The 26438-nt window shown below is 37.0% G+C and overlaps 1 protein-coding gene across 1 annotated transcript in view; it reads left to right on the top strand.

The window, feature by feature from the left end:
- Window positions 1-26438, top strand: part of NELL2 (neural EGFL like 2) — a 334594-nt gene that overhangs the window by 163950 nt on the left and 144206 nt on the right. Inside the window, exon 13 of the mRNA XM_037162321.2 lies at window positions 2193-2321. Within this exon, the coding sequence (XP_037018216.2) occupies window positions 2193-2321 (129 nt within the window). The remainder of the gene's footprint in view (window positions 1-2192; window positions 2322-26438) is intronic.

Raw genomic sequence — 26438 nt, 5'->3', positions numbered from 1 at the left:
CAAACAACAAGTGTTGGAGAGGATGTGGGTAAAGGGAACCCTAGTGCACTGTTGGTGGGATTGCAGACTGGTGCAGCCACTGTGGAAGACAGAATGGAATTTCGTCAGAAAACTAAAAATGGAACTGCCTTTTGATTCAGCAGTTCCACTGCTAGGATTATATACTAAGAGTCCTGAAACACCAATCCAAAAGAACCTATGCACCCCAATGTTCATAGCAGCACAATTTGTAAGAGTCAAGTGCTGGAAGCAACTTAAGTGCCTGCCAGTCAATTTAACTCTTTAAAGAAGAAGGGAATTAAAAAAACCCTACAAGAAAAATGTTTACCTCTTAAAAATGAGCTTTTTACTTCTAATGTTTAGTTTTAATCATTATAATTTATATTGTGAAGAATCTTGTCAAGAAAAATTGTCAAGTGGTTTAAATGCTGTTATTTACTATATACTGTAGTCCCCCCTACCCATGGTTTCAGTTACTTGTGGTCAGTGGCTGTCCAAAAATATTAAATGGAAAATTCCAGAAATAAACAATTTCTAAGTTTTAAGTTGCACACTGTTCTATGTGTGGAAATCTCAATCCATCGTGCTCTGTGCTGCCTGGGACATGACTCGGCCCTTTGCATAGCACATCCATACCATACACACTACCTGCCTATTAGTTGCTTATTAGCTGTCTTAGTTATCAGATCAGTTGACCTGGTAGTGCATTGCTTGTGTCCAAGTAGACCCTGTTTTACATCATAATGGCTCCAAACCATTAACATAACTTTTATTACAGCGTAGGTTATAACTGTTCTATTTTATTATTGTTGTGGTTAATCTCTTACTGTGCTTACTTTTGAAATTAGACTTGATCATAGGTGTATATATATATGTGTATATATATATATATATATATATATATATATATATATTACTAAAAAACATAATGGATAGGGTTTGGTACTATCCATGGTTTCAGTCATCTACTGGTGGTATTGGAACACAAGCTTCCCTATCCCCAAAATAACAGGGGGACTACTGTATTCTTCTGTTCTTCTTTAGGGAGTTGTTTTAATTCTGGGTGATATTCAAGGTAGTCATTATGGACACCAAGCAATTAAAATGGACACCAACCATTTCGCTGTAACAGATGCACCGGCCAGCTGTGGTATAGCTTAATCCACCCTTTTACTGAATCACAGCATTCTATGATAATTTGATTACAAATAAAATGAATCGGTTTAGAACTTCCATCTTTATGATTTGCTCAAGTAAAAGTCTTTTCTTGGCTATGGGCAGGTGCATTTATTCTGGCTATGTTGAAATATATTCTTCCAGTCTTCATTTCTTTCATAGTAGACTGAAATGGTAATTCATTAAACAATGTAAAAATGAGGGAAATAACTTATGCATCAGGCAATTTAAAAATTATTTGAATGGTGTATCGTCATGTAATTTTCATTAAATATGAATTCTAGTCTTCAAGCTTTTTATTTCAGTGTCTTAGATGACCTTTGAACAAAGGATTCACACAGAAAAAAAAGACCCTTGGAAATTACACACGATTGATGTCACTATTTATAAGATGTTCCATTTTTCTTTCCTCTTATAAAGTCTGGAATCCATGAAATCTTTACAATTCATAAAAATTTTCTTCTTCTTTTGAGTGGACATACTTTGCCTTGTAGATTCCCAGAGAAAATTAGACTGAAGTGATAAAATTTTCATTTTTAAACAGGTTTCAGATTTCTTAAAGGATGCCGAGCTGGTCATTTTGTTTCTTAAACACACAAAATGCACGTTTATTTGGCTTGGTATCTGCTACCCATGGTTATTAATTATGTCCTACCATTAGTTCTCAGATTACTTGCTTCCTCACTGTATCATATTCTATATTGTCAGTCTACATTTTGGACTCCGAGTATCTTTGTTTCAGATAATCGAAAGGCTGTTACTGGGGACTAGATAGCATTTATAAAGTCAGCAACAAGACATAGATTAAATTGAAGTAGGAAGTAATTGAATTTGCACATAAAGAAAAACTTTTTAGTACATATAGCATGTGGTTCTGTAAACTCTGGATAAAGACATCAATTTTAAAAATCATTTAGGGGAAAAGAGCTTCTAAATCGAAGGAAGACATTAAGTAGACCAAGTTTATTTGCTTTGCCATGGTTCATTTACCTTAATAAGTTCCTTTTTTCTGGTAGGTTATGACTTCTGCTCAGAACGGCATAACTGCATGGAGAATTCTGTCTGCAGAAATCTGAACGATAGGGCTGTTTGTAGCTGTCGCGACGGCTTCCGGGCTCTGCGAGAGGACAATGCCTACTGCGAAGGTAATCCTTGTAATGATGTGTAGCTCGGCTGTATAAATTTCCTAGGATTGCGGCATGCAAAATTTGTTAATTTCCCAGGTTGTCAAGTTGATGGGCCCATTAAAAGTGGTGAATTTAATTTGAAGCATATTAATCAGCTAAAAATAATTATCTTTCAAATTAAATTTTTTCAACTATCTGCTATATGTCAGACTAGTAAGTGAATATGGCTGGTTTCTTGAATTAGAACAAAACTCCCACTGTGAAATTGCCTTGGTTTTTTTTCATAATTAGATCTTCAGATAGTTCACATATTGACATGATTACTGGGGTTTACAGATATTGTAAAATTATTGTAGTCAGATTTTTCCAGACAATGTTGTGTAACAAAGGCAATCAATTAACAGGAAAATAAAGTGCCCATTGCTATTTTTGTTGGCTCTTGTAAGTAATGTTAGTAGGTGTGCTCTGCAGTATTTAATAAACAGCTCTATGGAGTAAATGATTTCTTAGTTGTTTTTTAAAAAATCTTAACTAATATCTATGGTAGTCTATTCTCTCATGGAAGTAGTCCAAGTACAGGGAGGAAGTTCTTGGCTTTGACTGTTCATGAAGACTCTAGAGGTCCACGAGACATAGTAGTTTATAATTTACTTGAGGCACAGATTTGAATCCTGGGTCTTGCAAGTTAGAATACTGATAGGGTGGTATTTTGGCATTTGGAGGGTTCTAGACTTACCTCTCCCAAATGTCAAGAGAGTGCATCAGTCCTTGGAGATGGAAAACCTCCAAAGTCGGAACATGTAGCCTTTGCTTAGTTACACAGCGATTTATTGGCCATCGGGAAACCAGTTTCTGTTGTTTCCCTTGGCTTTCAATAGATTTTTTTCTCTGTTAAAAATCAGTACTCTTTTTTAAAATTGACATTTTCCCCAAAGTGTTTCTTTAATTGCTTCTGATTCAGTTCTGAAGAGACTGTTCCATTTTTGCTTCTGGTAGGACATGTGGCTTCCATTTTCCATTCACAATGAAGATTTATTTTAAATTCCTCAGCTTTTAAAAGTTTTATATAAGAAATGGATTTAAAGTTACTTAGTAAAATAATGGATTTTTATAATAATACTTAAGATTTCTAATATGTAATAAGCTCCATTGAAAGTGTTAATGTGTATAATTTGTGATACCTCTTTTAAAAATCTTAATTTTATGATAATTGTTTTTATTTTGACCTGCTGCTTTTGTTGTTGTTAAGTATATTCACTCATGTAATAAATATTTAGTGAGTACCTACTTACTATAATACAAATGATTTTTCTAGGACTGGGTAGTAAATGATGAATAAGACTGATAAGTTTCTTTCGGTCAGGAGCTTATGTCCTGGGAGGGGGGGCGAAAATATGTAACTCCTGAGAGGGAGAAGACAATTTCATATAGTAATAAATAAGAGGAAGAAAATGAAACAGGATGACGTCATAGTGACTGGGGATTAATTTAGGTGGGATGGTGAGGGAAAAGCCTCTGGGGCTGGAGGGGGAGGGTTGCCAGCCTACCTGAGACCTGATGATAAGGAAACAGCACAGAAAGATCTGGAACGAAGCATTCCAACAAGAAAGAATAGCAAGTAGAAAGACCCAAGGGGAGACTAGCTTGGTTGTTCTATAAACAGAAAGAAGGATAATGTGACGGACCAGACAAATCAGAGCAGAGAGAGACAGTTAACTAGGGGTGTGGAAACGGGAGGGAGGGGGGGGGCTGGGGGGATGGGCTGGGATGGGAGTACAAGACAGAAAACTGTACTTGAACAACAATTAAAATAAATTAATTTAAAAAAGAATTAGACTGGGTACAGAAAATGTAGGTGGGCTTGTGAGGATTTTTAGGTTTGTTTCAAGGAGGGCATGACATGCTCAAACTCACTGTATCTTGCCTTGTATAATGTGCACCTGTGTATAGTGCGTACCCACATTTTTGACCCAAACTTTCAGGGAAAAAATCCTTCATTTTAATTTTCTAATTCAGTTATTATTTATATTTAGAAATAAAACCAATGATCATATTCCAGGGTATTATTTTGCATACAGATATTGTTATTGCTTTCTGGAGTTAGACTTTCAATGCATAAATAAAAGAATTATAGTAATAGAAAATAGAATACAGGTTATATATAAAAATAAAATAAAATAACATTGAAAAAATAGAATAAATAAAAGAGGAGACAAAAAACATTGATATAGATACAGAATTAGTAGTACTTGTGTATAATAATGTGCATCCTTATTTCTCCCTAAAAAATATGGGCAAAAAAATACACATTACACATGGCAAAATAAGGTATAAAGGATGTTCTGCCTACAATGAGTTGGATGAAATATTGGGTTGGAGGTGGTAGGGAGAACAGAAGTGTAAATAGGAAGACTGGTTGGAAGGCTGTTACAGTCCTTCAGGTGAAGATGTTCATGGCTGGATTAGAAAGTAATAAAGGAGGTAAAGAGGAGGGAGCATATTCATGGTGTGTTTTGAAAGTAAGGCCATCCTGAATGGATCATCCTGAAAATGGTTTGTAAAGTGCTACATGATATTTATTTATTACTTAAAGGTATAATCTTCCAAAGTTCAGATAATTATAGAAAACCTTTTTGGTTTATTATAGATAATCTTGAATTTTTTATACATGAGAGCATCTAATATATCTTTTGTTATTTATGTTAGTAGGCTTTGCAGTATTCTGATCAAATTTGGTTTTACTTTTCATTTTGTTATTGTTGTTGCTAACTTTTAGGATGCTTTGAGTTTTTAGAAGCAACATTTAAAAAGATATGCCATTGTGCATGTTGACTATCAGCTGGTCTTCTAAGAAATTAGACTTTTCATTATGTACAAAAATAAGCAAGTAGTAATTTGTAAGTAATATAAATTTTATTTACTAAATCTGTAGGGTTGTTTAATGACATGACTATAATTCAGACTATTCTTACTGCAGTTAAAATAGCATTAAAATAGCACTGGTAAATGTTGGAGTTCATTTATTCATTTAACAAATATTCATTGCATACCTACTTTGTTCAAGGCTAGGCTAGAGGTGAAAGAGTAAATAAAAAATAATGACTGATATTCTCTCAGGCAAGCCGGATAATAAACAGATCATTACACCCAAGGACATCAAATTGCATTTGTGGCAAATGCCCTGAGAGAAATAGGTTAAGAGGGGGTCTGATCTGAATCGGCGGTAGTGCCTGAAGAAAAGGGGTTTTTGTTGTTGTTGTTTGTTTGTTTTCTGAAATCTGAAAATAAGTAAAAAGAAGCCAGGTCTACAGGTAAGGGTGGGATGGAAGGGAATTTTTTAGCTGGAAAAATCAGCACGTGAAAAAAGGCTTGTAGGTGGAAAGAAGTCTTTGTAAGAACTGCGGGAAGGCAGAGAGCAAGGGAGAGGTGCCTGATGAGGCTAATGGTGGGAAGCAGGTCCTTGAAGGGCTCAGTAAAGACAAAAGTTTTCGTGGTAAGAACAAGGGGAAGCCAATAGTGGTTTTGGGTAGAGGAGTTCCATGATTGTATTTGTGAAGGCAGAGGTCAGGTTCATGCCCCTGTAAGCCAAGGAATACCAAAGATTTCCAGCAAAGCACCAAAGTTAGGCAAAAGGCAGGGAGTGAGTGTATTGTCCCACACAGGCAGCAGAAGGAACCAGCCCTCCGACCCCTTGATTTTGCCTACAGAATTGTAAGACAAATTTCTGTTCCTTATGCCACCAGTTATGGTATTCCACATTAGCCCTAGCAAAGTAATGCAATCCGAAACAAGCACTTTTTGCCTTTTGGTCTAACTCTTCATAATTTAATTATCCTTCTAGACTGTTTAATTTTGTTTTTACTTTGAAGATTTTCTTGATGGGTGAAGTGCATAGGCTTTTAATTTCTCAAATCAATTTTTAAAGTTTTAGATGACTGAATAATTAGTACCTTGTTCTGCATTGTCTGGTTGTTATATACATAGTTATGTCCTATATTAGTTATTAAAGGGCTCGTGCATATGTGTGTATATACAAGTATTTCTCCCACCTATAATATGTGTTTTGTGGTCATAGGCTGTTTATTTTTCTTGAATTGTCCCAGCCTACTAAAATGGAGACAAAGGAAGGGTTTAAGATATATTTGTTTATTGATGCTTTGAAATGCTTAGATATGCGGAACAGATGGATTCCTTTAGGCAACCTCACCACCAAAGAATTATTCAGGAAACAGGCATTGAACTTATTGAATGTGTTTATATTGTACAAAAAAGTCTTAATTGTCTATTGATTTTTATAACTAAAAAGGGATTCAGTTGTTTTAAATTGATGTGTATTGGCCTTAAAACTTGTTTTGAATAGTGCAAAAAGGAGTTTATTCATTTATAACAGTCATTATTTATTAAATTATGTGTGCTTGATAAATGACATGCATTTAAAAGGACCACAAATACCTGTTTTTTCACCCATTGTATCACAAGAAATACTGTCTCCTCCCACCTGACTTCTGTCCTTTCAATGCAGGCCTTTAGCTAATGACATCTCTTCTACCATTTTTCTTCTGCATTTCAGAAGATTTTAGCCCATGTACTAAGTAATGTGAACATAACTGTTAATGAAAACATGTAACTTCGGTATGTTTCTATTTTTAAAAATTTCCTTCCTGCTGTTTGTCAATAAGACCATAATAAAAGACAGAACCAATTATTTTTTTTTAATTTTTAAATTTATTTTCAGAGAGAGGGGAAGGGAGGGGAAGAGAGAGAGAAAGAGAGAGAGAGAGAGAGAGAGAGAAACACTGATGTGTGAGAGAAACATCAATTGGCTGCCCCAGGCACTTGCTCTACCCGGGAACTGAACCCGTGACCTCTTGCTTTGTGGGACCATGTCCAATCCACTGATCCATGTGGCTCAAAGCAACACCTGTTATTAATAACCAAATGCTCCTTTACATGCATTTAAAATGCCTTCCACATAAAACATCTTACTTCACCCAGCAGTTCTATGATACAGGCATTATTATAATCTCCTCTTTTGTGGTTCAGAAAGCTGAAAAGCTTGGAAATGAAATGATTTGCCCAAAATCATTTACCCAGACAGTGAACAGTAAACTTAGGGTCCAAATTTATGTCATCTATCTTCAAATTTGGTGTTAAAAATTTTTTACTACTTTTCATTATTAGATACCTAAACTAATTCTTATTTTTAGAAATAAGAGTAGCATATACATTTTTCTTTAGAAAGACATTTTTTAAAGCAGTTAACTGGCTTTAAAAATTGAGTATTTCTGAAGACAAAGAAGAGTCTCTCTAGTTCATTCAGAAAGCATCTCATTGGCTTACAGAAACTGTTAGGAGGTAAGAGCGTGATATATAACCCAGGCAGGAAGACAATAGGAAAACAAACCCCTCTCATTCTGTCCCTCCTGTTCCTCCCTCTCCCCTCCCTCCCTTCCTTTGTCCTTGCTCCTCCTTTCTTTCCTCCCTCCCTCCATGCCTTTCTCCCTTCCTTCCTATTTTCTAGCTGTTACCACTTCACAGGTAATTAATTTAGTGGTGAATTCCTGACATAGCCAGTACCTGTGTATCATTAACTATGAAATATAGGGCTAGTCTGAGAGGATTTCTTCAAGAGTAAGATGAGTGATAGCCTTGCAGAGTTGCTCCAAGAGATATGAAATGAAAGATATTGAATGAGTTCAAGTTTTTTATTGTAAACCCAGCACACAAGTCCCCACTGGAGCTAATGGGAGGCATGTTTAACAGAGTGGGGATAAATAACTAGAGAACTAAGCCCTGTGGGATTAATTAGAGAATTATAGCAGATACTGTAGCTTTCAAAACTGTGGTTAATGATGCAAATTCTCTGTGGTGTGTTGTGGTAGAGTGTCTTAAATCTAGAAAGTCCAAGGATACTGTATTAATTAGAGTTCTCCAGAAAAACAGAACCAAAAGGAAATATAGCACCCACCACTCCTCCATCTGCAGCTTCACTTTCTCTGGTTTCAGTTACCCATGGTCAAACATTGTTTGAAAAGATTAAGTGGAAAACTCCAGAAAGAAACAACTCACAAGTTTTATGTTGAGCACCATTCTGAGTAGTAGGATGAAACCTTGTGATATCCTGCCCTGGACATGAATCATCTCTTTGTCCAGTACCTGCCCATTAGTCACTTAGTGGCCATCTGGGTTATCAGATCCACTGTCAAGGTATTGCAGTGCTTATGTTCAAGTTACCTTTACTATACTGAATAATGAACCCAAAGTGCAAGTGTAAGATGCTGGCAACTCAGATATGCCAAAGAGCAGCTATGAAGTGCTTACTTTAAATTGAAAAGGTGAAAGTTTTTGATGTAATAAGGAAAGAAAACATTGTATGCTGAGATTGCTAAGAATACATCTTTTATCTGTGAAATTGCCTAATTTGTAAGTTAAACTTTATTACAGGTATATACATCTAGAAAAAATACATATAGGGTATATACAGGGTTTGGTAGTATCTGTGATTTCTGGTTTTATTCACTGGGGGTCTTGGAACATATCTCCCACCAGTAAGGGCTGCTATTGTATATAAATAGAGATACAGACATTGAAATAGAGAGATACCAGAGAGACTTGGTTTATGTAATTATGAAGGCTGGGAAATCCCAAGATCTGCACTGAGCAGGACAATCAGGAGAGCTCATGGTGCAATTTTAGCAAAGTCCAAAGACCAAGACCAGGAGAGCCTGTGGTGTAGGTACCAGGTTCAAGGTCAAAAACAACCAGTGTCTCAGCTGATCAGTCAGGCAGGCAGTTTCCCTTTTGTTCTATTCAGGTTTGGGGTTGACTGGATGGGACTCACTCACATTAGGCTGGGCAATCTGCTTTACTCAGTCTACCAATTTAAATGTGAGTCTCATCCAGAAGCACCCCACAGACACCCCAGAATGAAGTCTGACCAAATGCCCAGTCAGTCACCCTGTGGTCTAGTCAAGTTGACATCCAAAACTAACCATTATAGCTAGAAGTTAAGGGAAAAAAAGAGAAAACCTAATGCAGTTTTGATGTTTCCAAATATGAATTGACATCATGTATTCATCCAACCAAGTGAAAAAGTTGCAACATTAAATAGCTTTTGGAATTAATATGATAATAGAAATATTGAAGTGTTTTCAGGCTTTGAGGAATATTTATTTAGCATGCTTATTATGCTGAGGAAATGTCTGGTTTTTAAAAAATTTTTTCATGACAATCATTTCTTCTCTAATTGGGGAATTTTGTTGCAAAAGTCCAGGAAGATCCATATCAAGTGACACAGCTAAATTTGAACTTGGAGTAGTCATTCTGGGGGGAGGGGCTCATTTATCTTTTAGTCACTGATACAAACAACTTCAGCTTCAGCTTTCTCTGACCCAAAACCAATTTCCATTCATTTGCAAACTTGAACACCATTACGATACACAACTCAGAGAAAAGAGGCATTTTTTTCTTTGAAGTAAGGGTCTCCTCTGATATGAAGGAAATACTTTAGATTTTTAAGATCAAACCTAATAAAGATTAAACCATCTCTGGATTTCTCTTAGGGATAGTTTCTCATGCAAAGCAGTTGAAGAAGCAATCAAGGCTACCCAAATACTATTCTTTTGGAACAAAACATCCTAGTTGTGTGACTTTTGTGGGCAGCTGAGATTTTTCTCCCCAAAGAACTCACTTCTCCAGAAAATGCTCGTATAAGTCTATGGGCCTGTATGATCACTTCGGACATCGTATAGAGAAGAAATCATAAATCAGTCATTACTAATGAGGCATTGATGTATGAAATAGGGTTAAGAACAAGTACTTGGGATTTTGATTTGTGATTGGCTTCTATCATTAGACTTCATAGAAAGGCTCTTTGTTCAGCGTTCATTGATTCACAGTATTTCTTGAGCACATACTATGTGCTAGGTCTTGAGTGGGTGCTGGTCACACAGCCATGAGCAAAACTGATTAAGCCCTTGCTCTCATGGAGCTGACTCTCTATGGAGGTAGCATTTGAAGTCTTTGCCCGTTTTCAAGATGCAGAAGAACACGAGAATTGTGATTGATGTTTTTGTGCTTTGTTAAACTAGTACTGGTCCTTATACTCTTTGGCAGTTGTTTTTTAAGACTTCAGTACTCAACATGTTTGTCTAAGCATCAGTTGTATGGATTATTACCTGGGAGTTGGCTAGAAATGCAAATCTCATACTTATATCTCAGAGTTACCAAGTCAGAACCTGGATGTTAACAGGACCTCCAGGTTATTCTTACAGGTTGGGAAGTTTGGAAAGCACTGGCCTAAGGCATAGAGTTTATTAGTTTATTATTTTGATGATTTGGTAGCTATTCAGTGTTCTCCAGCCACAACTGGAGAGGGATGTTAGTGTTCACAGGATCAGCTTATTGTCATCAGGATACAATGTGGTTTCCTTAGCCTGTGATTCAAGCTGCATCAGAATCACCGAGGAGCTTGTTAAATAAAAATGCATATTCCTGGATATAACCTCCTTAATTTTTTTAAGTCACAGTTGGGTCCCCCAAATCTGCATTTTTAAAAGCTTCACAAGTGATTATGTACATTAAAGTTGAATGGGACTATTGCAGACTAATTTTATATTAACATCCTTCTAAGGATAAATTTTCAAAAATCATTGTTTCTTCATTTCTGGTTCATGTGCCCCTGCCCAGAAAGATGAATTGTTGAGCCTGTCTGGTCATATGCATACTCCTGTGCATCACAGTGGTGTTAGTTTACACGAGGCTTTCTCAGCCTGGGCCCTACTGACATTTTGGACTGGAGAATTCTTTGTTATGGGTGCCGTCCTCCACATTTTAGGATGTTTAGCAGCATCCTTGGCTTTTGCTTACTAGATGCCAGCTGCACTCCTGTGTCATTCCCCCCCACCACTCCCAGTTGTGATAACAAAAATCGTCTTCAGACATTGCCAAATTTCCACTGGTAGGCAAAATTTTTCCCAGTTGAGAAACATTGGTTTAAGCTAAGTAAAGAATAGGAACCTGGCTCTATGTGAGTGTGATACCTTACCCCAGGGTCTGTTTGTATCATTTTTTAAAATTTAATTATTGTTCAAGTACAGTTTTCTGTCTTTTACTCCCATCCCAGCCAATGCCCCCAGCGCTCCCCACCTCCTTCCCATTTCCACCCCCCTTAGTTTTTGTCCATGTGTCCTTTATACTTGTTCCTGTGAATCCTTTCCCCTTTTCCCTGAAATTCCCTCCCCTCTCTCCTCTGGTTCCTGTCAGCCTGTTCTCTATTTCAGTGTCTTTGGTGATATTTTGCTTGCTTCTTTGTTTTGTTGTTTAGGTTCCTGTTAAAGGTGAGATCATATGGTATTTGTCTTTCACCACCTGGTTTATTTCACTCAGCATAATGCTTTCCAGGTCCATCCATTCCGTTGCAAAGGATAGGAGCTCCTTCTTTCTTTCTGATGCATAGAATTCCACTGTGTTAATGAACCATAGTTTTTGGATCCATTCATTTATGGATGGGCACTTAGGTTGCTTCCAACTCTTGGCTATTGTAAATTGTGCTGCTATGAACATTGGGGTTCATAGGTGCTTGTGGATTGGTGTTTCAGGATTCTTAGGATATAATCCTAGCAGTGGAATTGCTGGATCAAAAGGCAGATTCATTTTCAGTTTTCTTAAAAAATTCCATACTGTTTTCCATAGTGGTTGTACCAGTCTGCAATCCCAACAGTGAACTAGGGTCCTCTTTTCCTCACAACCTCTCCAACACTTGTTGTTTGTTGCTTTGTTTATGATGGCCATTCTGACCAATGTGAAGTGGTATCTCACTGTGGTTTTAATTTGTATCTTTATGATAGCTAGAGCTATGGAGCATATTTTCATGTGTCTCTGGATCTTCTGTATGTCCTCCTTGGAGAAGTATCTGTTCAAATCCTTTGCCCACTTTTTAACTGGGTTGTTTGTCTTCTTAGAGTGAATTCGTGTAAGTTTTTTGCATATTTTGGAGATTAAACCCTTGTCTGAGGTATCATCGGCAAATATGTTTTTCCATACAGTTGCGTCTCTTTTTATTTTAATACTGTTTTCTTTATCCATGCAGAAGCTTTTAATTTTAATGAAATCCCATTTGTTTATTCTTTTCTTTATGTCCCTTGCTCTAGGGGACATATCAATAAAAATGTTGCTGTGTGAAATATCTGAGATTTGCTTGCCAATGTTCTCCTCTAGGACTTTAATGGTGTCATGGCTTATATTTAAGTCTTTTATCCACCTTGAATTTATTTTGGTGTATGGTGTAAGTTGGTGCTCAAGTTTCATTTTTTTTGCACATAGCTGTCCACTTCTCCTAACACCATTTGTTGAAGAAGCTATTTTTAGTCCATTTTATGTTGCTGCCCCCTTTGTCAAATATTAGTTGCCTGTAGAGACTTGGGTTTGTTTCTGGGCTCTCTGTTCTGTTCCATTGGTCTATGTGTCTGTTTTTATGCCAGTACCAGGCTGTTTTGATTACAGTGTCCTTGTAATACAGTTTGGTATCAGGTATTGTGATCCCTCCTACTTTGTTCTTCTTTCTCAAAATTGCAGCTGCTATTCAGGGTCATTTATGGTTCCATATAAAATTTTGAAGTGTTTGTTCTATGTCTGTGAAATATGCCATTGGTGCTTTAATAGATATTGCATTGAATCTATAAATTGCTTTGGGTAGTATGGACATTTTGATGATGTTAATTCTTCCAATCCATGAACATGGTATATATTTCCATTTTTTGTGTCTTCTTTGATTTCTTTCTTCAGTGTTGTGTAGTTTTTTGTATACAGGTCTTTTATCTCCTTGATTAGGTTTACTCCCAGATATTTTATTTTTCTTTTTGCTATATCAAATGGGATTTTTTTCCTGATTTCTGCTTCTGCTGTTTTATTGTTAGTATACAAAAATGTCTTTGATTTTTGGATACTGACTTTGTATCCCGCTGCTTTACCAAATTCATTTATTAGGTGGAACAGTTTTGGGGTAGAGTCTATAGGATTTTCTATGTACACTATCATGTCATCTGCAAACAATGTCAGTTTTGTTTCCTCCTTTCCGATATGGATACCTTGTATTTCCTTTTCTTGTCTGATCACTGTGGCTAAAACTTCCAATACTGTATTGAATAGAAGTGGTGAAAGTGGACATCCTTGTCTTGTTCTTGATCTTAGTGAAAAAGATTTTAGTTTTTGCCCATTGAGTATGATGTTGGATGTTGGTCTCTCATATATGGCCTTTATTATGTTGAGGAATGCTCCCTCCCTTCATACTTTGCTGAGTATTTTTATCATAAATGGGTAGTGTACCTTATTGAATGCTTTTTCCCACACCTACTAATATGATCATGTGATTTTTGTCTTTGCTTTTGTTTATATGATGTATTACATTTACTGATTTGCCAATATTGAACCATCCTTGCATCCCTGGGATGAATCCCACTTGGTCATAGCATATGATCTTATTAATGTATTGTTGGATGTGATTTGCCCATATTTTGTTGAAGATTTTAGTGTCTTTGTTCATCAGCAATATTGGCCTGACATTTTCTTTTTTTGTAGTGTCTTTATCTGGTTTTGGAATTAGGATGATGGTGGCTTCATAAAAAGAGTTTGGAAGTCTTCCATCATTTTGGATTTTTTGGAATAGTCTGTGAAGGATATGGGTTAGCTCTTCCTTACATGCTTTGTAGAATTCTCCTGTAAAACCATCTGGTCCAGAGCTTTTGTGTGATGGGATTTTTTTTATTACTGCTTCAATTTCATCTGCTGTTGTTGGTCTGTTCAGGCTTTCTGCTTCTTCATTGAGTTTTGGAAGATTATATTTTTCTAGAAATGTGTCCATTTCCCCTAGGTTTTCAAATTTCTTGGCATCCAGTTCTTCATAGTCTGTTTGTATCATTCAATTGTCTTTAAGGCATTTGGTTTTATACCAGGAGTGAAGAGGGCTTCATGTGTGAGCATGGGAAGGCTGCCTGGGTCCTTCGGCTGGTTTTCATGCTGAGTGGTGGGAGAGACATGATGTGATGATGAGAAAGAGGATACACTCTTCCATTCAGGACATTAAGAAGGCTAATGTAGGGCCTAGGCCCTAAAGAACTAACAAAAATCAGGTAGAAGGGCATTTATTTTTCTACTTTTGAGTAGCTTTGAATGTGCTATGGAGACTGAGGACAGTGCTTTGTGCTGGTGTCTCAAGAGTTTTGTAGCTTTGGGGTTGGGAGCTTCTTTTACTTTATTAATAGTTCATTTTTATTGTAGTTTTTACATTACCATATATTTCCCCTTGTGCCCTTTTGTACTCCACCCCCAGCCCTGGGGAGCTTCTTTTAAAAGGACAAAAGTAGGGACACAGGTACGTACTAGTTTTGGCAGAGACTCAGAATGTGGAAAAGGCCCAGAGGATGTCCAGGGCAGGGTAGCAGAAGGTAATGATATGGAGGTGTTGACTTATTCCCAAACCCATGGAAACACTGAAGGCACACCCAGAAGTTAACTGGGGAGACACTGAAGGGAGGCTGCAGATTCATCAGCAGCCAAGGACATCTGTATCCATAGCTTGTAGCATCATTGAGTTTCTGGTATGGTTTTTAGATTTCTTTGGCTCACTATTCTCACCAAATTGCTTATTGCATTTCTTTGTAGTATGATATAATGGAAACATTTACTGTCTGCCAGTGTTAAACACATATTTATATTCGTCACACTTTTGCTAGTCAATTGTTTCAATGATGAAAAAGCAGATCAGAAAAAAATACTTTTGTATATACTCCCTGTGCATAAAAGGTCATGAACAGATTGAACCAGCGGGCATAATAGAGATAGACTCAGATAGAAACCAAGCTGACAGCTTTTGGAGGTGGGGAGGGAGTGGAGGGATTGAGAAAAAAAAGGAGAGAGAAGAACTCATGAACACAGACAACAGCGAGGTGATTGGTGATTGCGGAGAAGAGGGGGATGGGTGGAGGTGGAAGATGATATGGGGGAGAAATGGTGAGGGAAAATATAAAGTAAAATAAAGCAAACCAAAAAGGGTCCTTCTGGTACCTGTGTGGATACTCTGTAGATTTATATACTCAACCACCTGTAATTATTTTTCTAAAATACATGTCAGAAGAAATTTGGGGTTTTAATAGACAAATTAGTGTGTTTGATCAAATAAAAATCTTTCCATTTTGAAAAATGCAGGAAGTTCTGATGTTATAGAAAGAATATTACACAAAGGACTTGGATTTTATTTTTACCTCTGCTATTTTACTTATGGTGGGAATTTGTGTAAATCACTTAATATCTCAGCCTCAGTCTCCTCATTTAGTAAATGGGAGAATTTGTCTCATGAGGTTGGCAGCAAGAGGAGGATAAATAAGATTAAGTATATGAAAATGCCTTCCAAATAAATAAGTCCTTATTTATTTGCTAAAAATTTGTCATTAACTCTGTGTACTTTACGTATGCTTATTACTACCATTGTGTCAGTCAGTTCATGCAGTATGAATTAATTTTTGGAACTGAGATTCTATACCATTAGTATATTGAACACTTGAGGTAACAATACCTTAGAGTCCATATAATGATATCATCTTTTATTTTAAGCCAATCGTAATAAGATCTTCTGCTATATCCATAACTAAGTTACCAAGGATTATTTCCAGAACCAGATCACTTTATGCCTAATTCCTTTCTGGTCTGAATCATATTCAAACCAGTCCTTCAATAAAGAGTATGTATTATGCATGTTAATTTACATATTATGTGATAAGATTTTAAATGTGACTATGAGAATTCATGTTATTTTTCTGTATATGCACAGCAGGTTAAAATACTTGATAATTACATATGCATATATTTGTTTATTATTATCAGGGAGAAAATGTCTGCTTAGAATTAAACAATTCATTTTAAATTAATTGTAGGTGTCTTAGGTGAAGCGGCAGTTCATTATCACTTTTTCATTAAGGAAATGAAAATTATTTTTTAAGCCACCTCCCTGGGAAAGAATTCAATTGAAGTGACAAGAGGCATGATATGATTAAGATTTTTAATAATTTAATTGATGGAAAAGTCTATTTGCAACCCCATCAAGGTTAAGGTCAAGTATATCTTAGAGATTAAATTCTAAATACCAGCTTTATCTTGCCTTTGAAGAATTTCAAATCATATATTCTAGTTATATTTATTAAAAGTGTTGCAGTCAGTTAACAAATGCTTGCTTGAAATGAAACACAATTATTAGCATTCCTTTTACAGTTCTCTTCCTCTTTTTATGTATTCATTAGCTTTCAAAACAAAGAACCACCTCCAATAGAAAAGGCCTGTAGATAGGCAGTGGAAGTTTGAGTATGATTAATGGTAGGAAAATGTCTAGAAATACATCAGACTTGCACAAATGAAACAAATCTGACTTTGATTCAAAGATTTTGAGATGGTGTTTGGACTCTGCTGTCAAAACCTATGATGCTGCAAAGAAAAATGACATGGGCAGAGCATCAGACATTGGATTAAATGTTAGTTTTATTATTAATATTATGAATAGAAATAGGAATGTGTCTTTAGGAGACAGTAATATCTCTTGATTGGGGGAAACAGTTAGGCAAAAATTATAAATGTGCGAGAGAGGAGTGAGAAATTTGAGTTGTGTGTTGGGGAAGGACTTGGATCATTTAGGCGAATGACCTTCCTAAGCAAAAAAAAGAGCCCCATGTGTTTGGACAGTAGGAAACTGGTGCTTCCTTTACTGAACATGAAGCCTTGGTTAAGAGAGAAGCACCTTATAGTTCTGAATTATATCTCTTATTCACCGGCATGATATAAAAACAGATCCCTGAGATTTAATAATACATAAGAACATTTTCATTTTTACTTCCCATTCCATTTTAAATTTCCCTCAAGTAATGTTTCATTAATATGAAGAATGGGCTCCCAAAATTTTTTTACAAATTGTTCATATCCTTAAATGACAATGTAACAGTGAAGAAATGGAAGTGAAATTTTAGAACATATACATTGTCTATACCGAGTTGTTGTGAGGCCGTTCCTGCTAATTAACATTAAGCATTGATTCACAGTGGCAAATTTAGCAATGCAATTTAGTCAGTGATTCATGTATAAACGAGCCATTGGAAACTAGTGCCTTTGTATCTCTTATGCAAACCCTGGTATAATGTTTAGATTAATAACTCTGAATAGGCAGCAACTTCAGTGTTGTAATGAATGAAACCCTTGTTTTGGCAAAATAAATATATATTTATTAAATTTGTTTTTAATATTTAAAAATACTAATCTTCCTGGAAGGAATGTCATTCAACTTGATGAATTTTCAAATTCAACAAGACAAGGCACTCTTATAAATGAGCCTGTTTGTTCCTTAGTTTCATGGTTTACTAACTAGCCATGAATAAGCACAGACAAAAAGTGCAGAAGTAGAGACAGATGGAATCCCCATGGCCCAAGAAGTTAGGGAGATACTGCGGAGGAACTGGGGTTTCATCTGGGTCTTGAAGAGTGAATCCAATTTGTACTGGCAGAGAAGAGAAAGCAAAGAGAAAAAGCAAGACCTGTTTGGAGTTTCTCTGCAGTAGGAGGCTTATATCCAGGAGTGTTACTAGATTAAACTTCAAAGATGGGGCCAGATTGTGGAGGAATAATGGTGGGTTATATGGACTGATTCTACTCTAGATTTGCCAACCACGGAGCTTACAGCAAACTTCTCAACTTTAAACAGGTTCCTTGGCTGTGAAAAGGGGGTAACTCTATCTGTTCCCTGTAGGTCATAGAGTTTTTGTGGGAATTAACATATCATACTTATGAATTTGCACTGGAAGAATCAAAATGTTACAGATATGTCAAGTGGTAGATCTGTGCATACTTACCAACCCTGGCTGGGTACTATTCTCTGCTTGGTAATTTTACTACGCAACCCAGCTCGGTTTCCTCTCACTCCCTACATTAATTATTTCAAACCTTTACTGTTCCCTGTAAACCTTTGGCTCTACCCATTTTCTTATTCCCAGCAGATACCTTCTTTACCAACCAAACAGAAACATAACTTCCTCATCCTCCAGCTTCCACTGCATAAACCCACGTGCTTCACACTCACCCCGTCTTCCCTCTGCCCAGTCTCAGTGGAATAGACACCACTCCTCCTAGAAATAATGGGCCTATCTGACTACTGAATCTCACCTCTTCCTGTCTGCAGGGGAATCTTGCCATCTATTATCCCCTCAATTTCTTTCTAATCACTCCTTTCCATAAGCATTTAAATATGATCAAGTTTCTCCCTAAATCCCACATCCCCTCCTAGCTTTTGTGTGATTGCTCCTCTTCCTCTTTGTAGCCAGATTTCTCGAAGGTGTAGCCAGAAATAGATCATTCTCCAAGATCTATTTTCAGTGTCTCCATTTGGGGAGTTAGACACTCCCCATAACCCACTTCTGCCTAGATATCCATCCCATGTCCCCTCCAAACTACTTTTACTAAGGTCACTGTTAACTTACCTTCCAGTCTGTATCTTGCTTGACCTCTAGGTAGGAATTAATTCTCTTGATCACTCCCTCCTTCAAACACTTATTTACCTTGTCTTCATGATACTACCTTGTATTGATTAAGGATCAGCCTTGCAAACAACAGAATTCACTCTGGCAGTTTAAACAGAAAAGGAATATATTGAGGAGTGTTAGATAGCCCTCAATATATGTAGAAGGACAGGTTTAGATGACATTTAGGTGGGACAACACCTATCACACCTGGGTACAAATCCCACTACATCTGCCTTTTGCTGTCAACACCACAACTCACAGAAATATTCCATACTTTTCACTGATGACGCCAGGCGCGGACTTCCAAAGCTAGGCCATTGCTACCCTCCTACATGCTGAATGCTTTCTCCACTACACCTGTTAGAAGAGTTCATGACCTTGCTTAGAGTCAGGAGTTCTCTTCTGAACTGAAGTGCTGCGTGAGTGCCCCTGATCGCAGGCCCTGGTTGCAGTCCTATGTCTTAACTGCCAAGTGCACTGAAAATCTGAATTGTGATTTCTTCCTTGGGGAGATGGGAATTTCCCCAAATATAGGTGTGTTGAACACTCTTTTAATTTTGCTGCTTCCTGTGTAAACAATCTTTTTCAGTCTCCTTTTTTTGGTTGCCCTTCAAATGCTGGAGTCACCCAGGACTCCATTTTCATTTTTCTTCTCATTCTGCACCCTTTCCATGGGTGATGTTGTCTAACACCATGGCTCGTACTACCTTCTTTGTGCTTAGGACTCCCGAATGTGGACTTCTAGCCCGGTCCTCTCTCCTGAGCTCTAGGTCCACAACTGCCTTTTGGACATGTATACTTCAATATGTCATAAGCACCTCAAATTCAACCTATTCCTCTGTCACCCAAATATATTCTTTCAGTTCCCGTGTTAAATATCCACCCAGTTGTTAAGAAAGGAGGATGTTATCACTGAGATCTTCCCTCCCTCATCTGTAGGTATCCAGTCAGTCTCTGGGTGCAATCAGTTGTAGATCCCATATATATATTTGAATTTGCCACACTCTTTCCATATTCAAATAGAATATACTGCCTCAGACACAGGAATCCAAATTAGTGAGTGAGCTTCCTCCTAACTTCCAGTTTTGCTCTTCTCCAAGCCATCCTCTACTTTGCAAGTAAAAACGTCTTGCTTACCAACTCATGTCACCTCATTTGCCTCCTTAACATCCTTCAGAGGGGAAGCAATCCCTCCCACCCCCATGCATGTGCTTATATGAGTGTAGATTATCTTTGGAAGGTTGCACAGGAAATTGGCAACAGTGGTTGACTCAGGAATTAGGAGTGGGACAGTGGTGTGGCTAGGGGCCAGGCTTATTTTGATTGTGCATTCTATTGTATCTTTAAAATTTTATATCCTGTGCATATAGGATGTGTTAAAAACTGATTTAAAAAACTTTAATAGAGTCTCACTGATCATAGGATAATATCAAACTATTTCACATGGTTTGTAAGCTCTCCACCCAAAATAGCTCCTGCTTACTTCATTCGCCATATCGAATGTTTTGCCATCTTTGAATATCTCAAATGCTCTCACTTTTCAGCATTTATACACAGTTCCTTGTTTGAAGTACCTCTTTCTTTCTCCTCTCAACTGGATAATTCTCCTTCTCCCTTTGACCTGCACTTAGATGTCACATCCTTCTGGAAGCTTTGTCTTGCTTTATGACTGGATTTGAAACTCTCACTCCCCCTCACCCCCCAGATGGCACTATTCTTATTAAAACTCCCATAACATTTTAAAAATTATAATTTGTCCCTCTTGTCAGAAAGACCATGAGCTCTGCAAGGACAGATGCTACAGCCGTTTTATTCAAGAATATGCCATTAATGTTAAAATGAATATATATTGGACATAGTAGGGATTCAATAAATATTACTTACATAGATAAACTACTCATGTTTTTGTGTCCTTTACCCCTTAGCTTTTCATCTGTTCATCTGTTCCCAAAGGTATATGGTATTATTTTATGATCCACTCTCAGCCCTGTCTCAAATTTTTCTTTGGCATGTTTACATATATACTTATATGTACATAAATATATATATTTAAATTCATAAATCCAAAAGCTAGGAATAATATATTCTATTAATAGTAGTAAGAACACTGATACAGCTTTTACTCTTCTTGAAGAATGTACCATACTATTTAGAATGAATGAATTTTTTAAAAATGAAACGTATGGCTGTTTTGAGATGTCAAAAAATCATATGTTTTAGTCACATATGATAGATATAGTTTTTAATGCATAAAATTAATATTTGATAAACAAACTCATTAATGCCACTGACTTAAAAGCATGGTTCCTGGCAATTGCTTTAAATGTTAGCTTATTTGTAAATGCCATTTTAATTTATTCTCTACTGATTTTTCACTGAGCAGCCTACTTATACTGGCAAATTTTTATGTTTTAAAAAATATTCATCTTCCCAAGTGTAACTCTGGTTTACGAACCGTTATTGATCTCTTTGCGAACTTTGCCAACTTTGTCGAGAGAGTTTTGCACAGCTGCTGGGCCAACATTTAGCAGTAATCCATCCTGATCTGTATTAGTCTTCAGCAGGTGAAATTCTTGCAGTTGAGCTGCATGCAAGACTTTATTGGCTGAGCAAAAGGCATTAGTGTTCATTAACATGCTAATATAATCCTTTTACAGGGCAAATGAGATAAATGTCTTAGAAATACGGCATGCTTTTTTCCCCTCTCTTTCTAAGGAATGGCCCCAGTGAGAAGGCACCGAGGGGAGGTGGATAGTGCGGCAGAAGCACACAGGGGAGGAGCATTATGGCTGGGGCCCACTGGCTCCACGGCTATTCTGGAGACCAGTCTCTAGGCCAAAAGGAACATTAATTAATTTGGCACCTGGGGTCTGGAAATAACGTTTTCATTATGATGAAATGCCACTCATTAACTGTTTAAACTTTTGCTTTATGAGAGATATGGAAAGAACACAGATTTGTTTCAATTAATCCTTTCCCCAACGCTTTCCCTTTTCACATAGGGATGAAGTCCAAAGTTTTTATGTGACTCACAGAAGTTTTAGACCTGATCCCTGCTGCCTCTTTAATTTGTCTGAACCCCTGGTCAGGGTTCAGTTAGATGATTTTTAAAGCCCCTGTTGGGTCTAAAAATCTATGATTCTCAATAATTACAAAGTTGTTTCAGCTTTTAGATAGGATAAAAGGGAATTTATAAATTTATAAATTCTTGTTTTTAAAATAGATCAGCTTGAATTATCCTGAGGCAAGAAAACTTGTTCAAGTATAAGAAATACAGTTTACTTCTGCTTTTTAAGTTTGGCAGAGCCTGGCTGTATATTCTACAAAATTCTGGAGAATCAGATTTTCTACTGCAAGCAGATAGATCATGTTCTCTTTGTTACAGTTGTAAAGTATGAGGGCTGGTAATGACTTGGAAATGTCTAGTCTTTGCTTTTATAGAGGATGGAATTAATGTCCAGAGAGATGAAATGCCTGTCAGGTCTATAATAGAGCCAAAGACTAGACTAGGTTTCTTCATTCCCACTTCAGTGTTCTCCCACTGTATGAGACTATTTCATCACGATGGCTTATGTTCACTGTTCCTACAAAGAGCCCATGTCTGAGTAAGTGCCTGAATGACGTACTGGAAAGAAGGCTCACTCTGTGAGGCTGAGCTCCAAGTCAGACCATCATGAATGAGGATCCTTATCTTTTTCATTCCAGATGAAAAGCCATGAAAGAATCCATTGATTCATTCAGCAGATACTCAGTGAGGGCCAGCCTTTGTTCTAGAACAAGGTCTTTATCCTCCTGAATGTTATATTTCAATAAAAATGGACAACAGAAATATTAACAAATAATTTAATAGGGTCCTTTGGTTAAGTAATATGAAAAAACTGGGATTGGGGATGTTACTTTAAATTTAGTGACCATGAAAGACTCAGAATTTTATTGATTCATGAATATAATTCTCTCCTTGATTGTACCTCTCTTACCAACTCTGCAATTGCACCATCTTACCAACTCTTATAAGGTTTATTTTTCTATGCCATTTCCCCATTCCCTTCCTCTAAATGCTTTAATATCTTCACATTAGAAAAAATAAGGCACCTTTCTCATATTTGTTGGACAATTAAGTTTAGTCACATGGTCTTCAATCCTATAACTGTGTTTCCATTTCCTTTCTGTACAAACTGCAATCAAATGGAATATTTAGTTTTTCAACATTTTATATTTCCCTGCCTATGCTGTCTGCAGTAGACTTGAATCTCGACAGTACTCCCTCTCATCTTTGAGCATCTTTATTTGACAGAAAACTCTATTCTGCGGTTGCTCCCTCCAACTTTGTGCAAGTCTGACACTTGAAGCCTACTTCTTCAAAATCCGCCTCAATCCCTGCTATACCATCAAATTTTGCTTGGTTGTCTTTGCTCTTAGTCATCAATCTTCCCCTGAATACCACTTTTATTTTTGCTTTTTTTTTCACTTAGCATATAAGACGTCATGTTGTTATTTGTGTAATTATGTTCTGGCCTCTTTATTTTGTTATCACTTGCTAGGTTGGGGGAGGCAAGAGTTATAAAATGATTTATATCACCAAATATAAATTTCCAAATGTGTTCTACATTCATAGGCACTCAGAACAAACAGGCTTTGTGTTCCTAAAGAGTTGGTTGTTGCCTATTTAATGTACATTGTATGTGATTTGTTATATACTGTATATCACTTATAGCATCATTTAAGTGTTATTTCTCCAGCTAGAATTTGTTTTTGTTGCATAATGTAGTAATACTTGGGCATGGTGCATGTCTGTTACATATTTGTTGAATGAATTAAAAAAAAAACTAGATACTTTAGAGTCTGTAATTTGCCCATGTTCATTGTGCATTTAAGGAGGGGATGTGGGAAGCACAGTAGTACCATGGTCCTGAAACTTATCTCACCATGTGGTACTCGGTTTTCAGGGAACCATGAATCTCTTTAGAGTCCTGCTCTCTAACATCCAGGCTGCAAACAGAAGGTGCCTAACTGGGTGATGATAATGATTATATTACTGTAATTTTTCCTCGATTGTAAGTCCTCTCAAGAGAGGGTCTGTGTGTTAACTACCTTCATACTTAATTTTAGAAGTATTGTTAAAAGCCACATGGTCCAGCAAGGCATCCTTTGCTGGAATCCTGATAGCATGTCCAGCTCATGTGTGAATATTTGGTGGGAAGCTATCTTCTGTAGTAGTAAAATAGTACTACTTGCACCCAACTTGGTGCAGTGCTCTCTGCTTAGGAGAAAGTTATGGTGATGTACACTCGATCCCCAGTACCATCCACCTGTGGTTGTAGTTCTAACTCTTAGGGTCATCAGTGTGACTCAAAATCCAGGAAAGATGTGGACATAGAAACATTCAATAAAATGTAAAGAATGGAATTGAATTGTGAGAGTTTGACTACGTTTTTGAATTGGGATGTGGAACTAAAGTATACCCTGGACTAAGTCTCAACATGATTTTCCATTGGATTACTTTTTAGTCTTGCCATTTTTGTGCTTGTGAGAATCTGCATATGTAAATGGGAATGACATTTGTGTAGCTTTGCAGTTTTAGTATATAAATGTGGCTCTTTGGGGAGTTTCTTTTCTGAAGATGAGAAACTTAAAAAGGCAATTGGCAATTAGGCATACAGTTTGATATGATGTGTTTTGGTATTTTACTACTTTTCCTATCACAATACTGCTTCAGGAAATAAGCAGGATATTTCATATCTCTTGGTCATGAATCCAGCATTTCTATGTGATTCAGATCCTTCAAATTTCTAAAAGGCTTCACATTGAATAGGTTCTTTGTTTTTATTTTATGACCCAACTTTGCATTTTCTATGGCCATATGATAACTTGAAAGGGAAAAGTCTGCGAAAAGAAATCTGATAGGGCAGTGTCTCCCAACAGTCTGGCCTGCAGACCAATAACAACCAACCATTACAGTATTACCTTTTCACAAATTATGCCTATGTATCTTATAAACCAACTTGTACAATAACTTGTGGTTGTAAATAGGGTCACATTAATAGAAATATACCTAATTCTCTGTATCTTTCCCCCATTTCCTCATATAAGATTTTAGTACTCTCCAAATTCCCAGTTCTTCGGTGTTCTTAGAAGAGATCTGGAATGCTTCTCTTGTACTTAGGAGTTTGATGTTCCAGGTTTGGTAGCTATTCCTGCTGGGCTAGGTATCCTTCTCTAGGATGCTGTTTGGAGACTGGTACGGTGCCTCACATAACTAATGCTCACTCCAGCCAGGACTCAGTACCGCTCTAGGCACTGAAGCTACTCCCTCGACTCTACCAGGCTCTGCATCCTCTCCCTGGGAACTAGTCTCCTTTTCAGGAGATTCCATGGTGTGTTCAATGATTCTTCCCTGGGAACCAAGGTGTCTTCACTGGGTTGTGTTCATTATTCTCAGGTTTTTTATCCCCAAAGGTAAGTTTTTCATGCCTTTGTGCATATGAAATTCTTCATGGCCACCTTTCTGGTGCCCAAGCTTGGTCCAGGGAACCGCTCTCAGTAACTCACTGCTCCACAGCACCCTCCCAGAGGAGTAGGGTTGAAGTCCATTGATCAAGCTGAGCACGTCAATAATACCACATTATTCCTATTGTGATCTTAAGACCCTGGGAGCAAATGAGTTTTTTTACCCTGTTCTCCAAGGTTGCTTGTAGTTTAACTTTTAGACTGTAATTTAATATGATATCTTCCTTGCAAACCAATGAAAACAGTTAGAAGTAGCATGTTATCATGAAAAGAGTACTATCCTAACAGTCAAAAAAATCTGAGACCCATTCTTAGATCTTCCTCAACCTAGCCTTAAAGCCTGTATTCATTCATTTTGTAGCCTTTATTGACTCCATAATGTCCTAGACATCCTACAAGGTACTGTGGATTTAAAAGAGAATTAAATACTTGTGATTCTTAACCCTTGTTATGCATTGGACCAGGGATCATCAAATTATGGTCTGCAGGCCATATCTTGTTTGCCATATGATCTTATAAATATAGTTTTATTGGAACATTTCCAGGTTAATTTATATACATATCACCTATGGTTGCTTTCATGCTACAAGAACAGAGTTAAGAAGTTGCAATAGAGATCCAATTCTCCTGAAGCCTAAAATATTTAGTATTTGGCTCTTTACTGAAAAATTTGGCTGAGCCCTGCATCAGACTCAAAATGGAGAAGTTTTTTTAAATCATTGCCTGTGTTTCACCAAGAGACTTAAATCAGAATTTAGAGTGGGGGGTTGGGAGTTGGCCTAAGAACCAATTTTTTTAAAAACATCCCAGATAAAATAATGTACAGCCAATGTTAAGACAGATGTATAGATGATCCCTACCCCTGAGGAGTATGTATGGTTTAGTGGGTAGAAGAGGCTCACAAAAATTAATTGAGGTACCATGGATGGGTCTAAAATATAAACATTTACAAACTTCCAAGGGAACCCTGCATGGAGAGCATTTTAATACTTGATTAGGTAAGTTTTCACACAGAAACATTTAGTGAGATTCTTGACGGGTGCATCCACTGGCAGACAAGCTCCACTGGGTTGTGGAA

Source organism: Artibeus jamaicensis, unplaced genomic scaffold (genome assembly GCF_021234435.1).
Source record: "Artibeus jamaicensis isolate MK-2021 breed Jamaican fruit bat unplaced genomic scaffold, CSHL_Jam_final contig_233, whole genome shotgun sequence".
NCBI classification, from domain to species: domain Eukaryota; kingdom Metazoa; phylum Chordata; class Mammalia; order Chiroptera; family Phyllostomidae; genus Artibeus; species Artibeus jamaicensis.
Note: the sequence above shows the minus strand (reverse complement) of the source record. Positions and strands in the feature narration are given on the sequence as shown.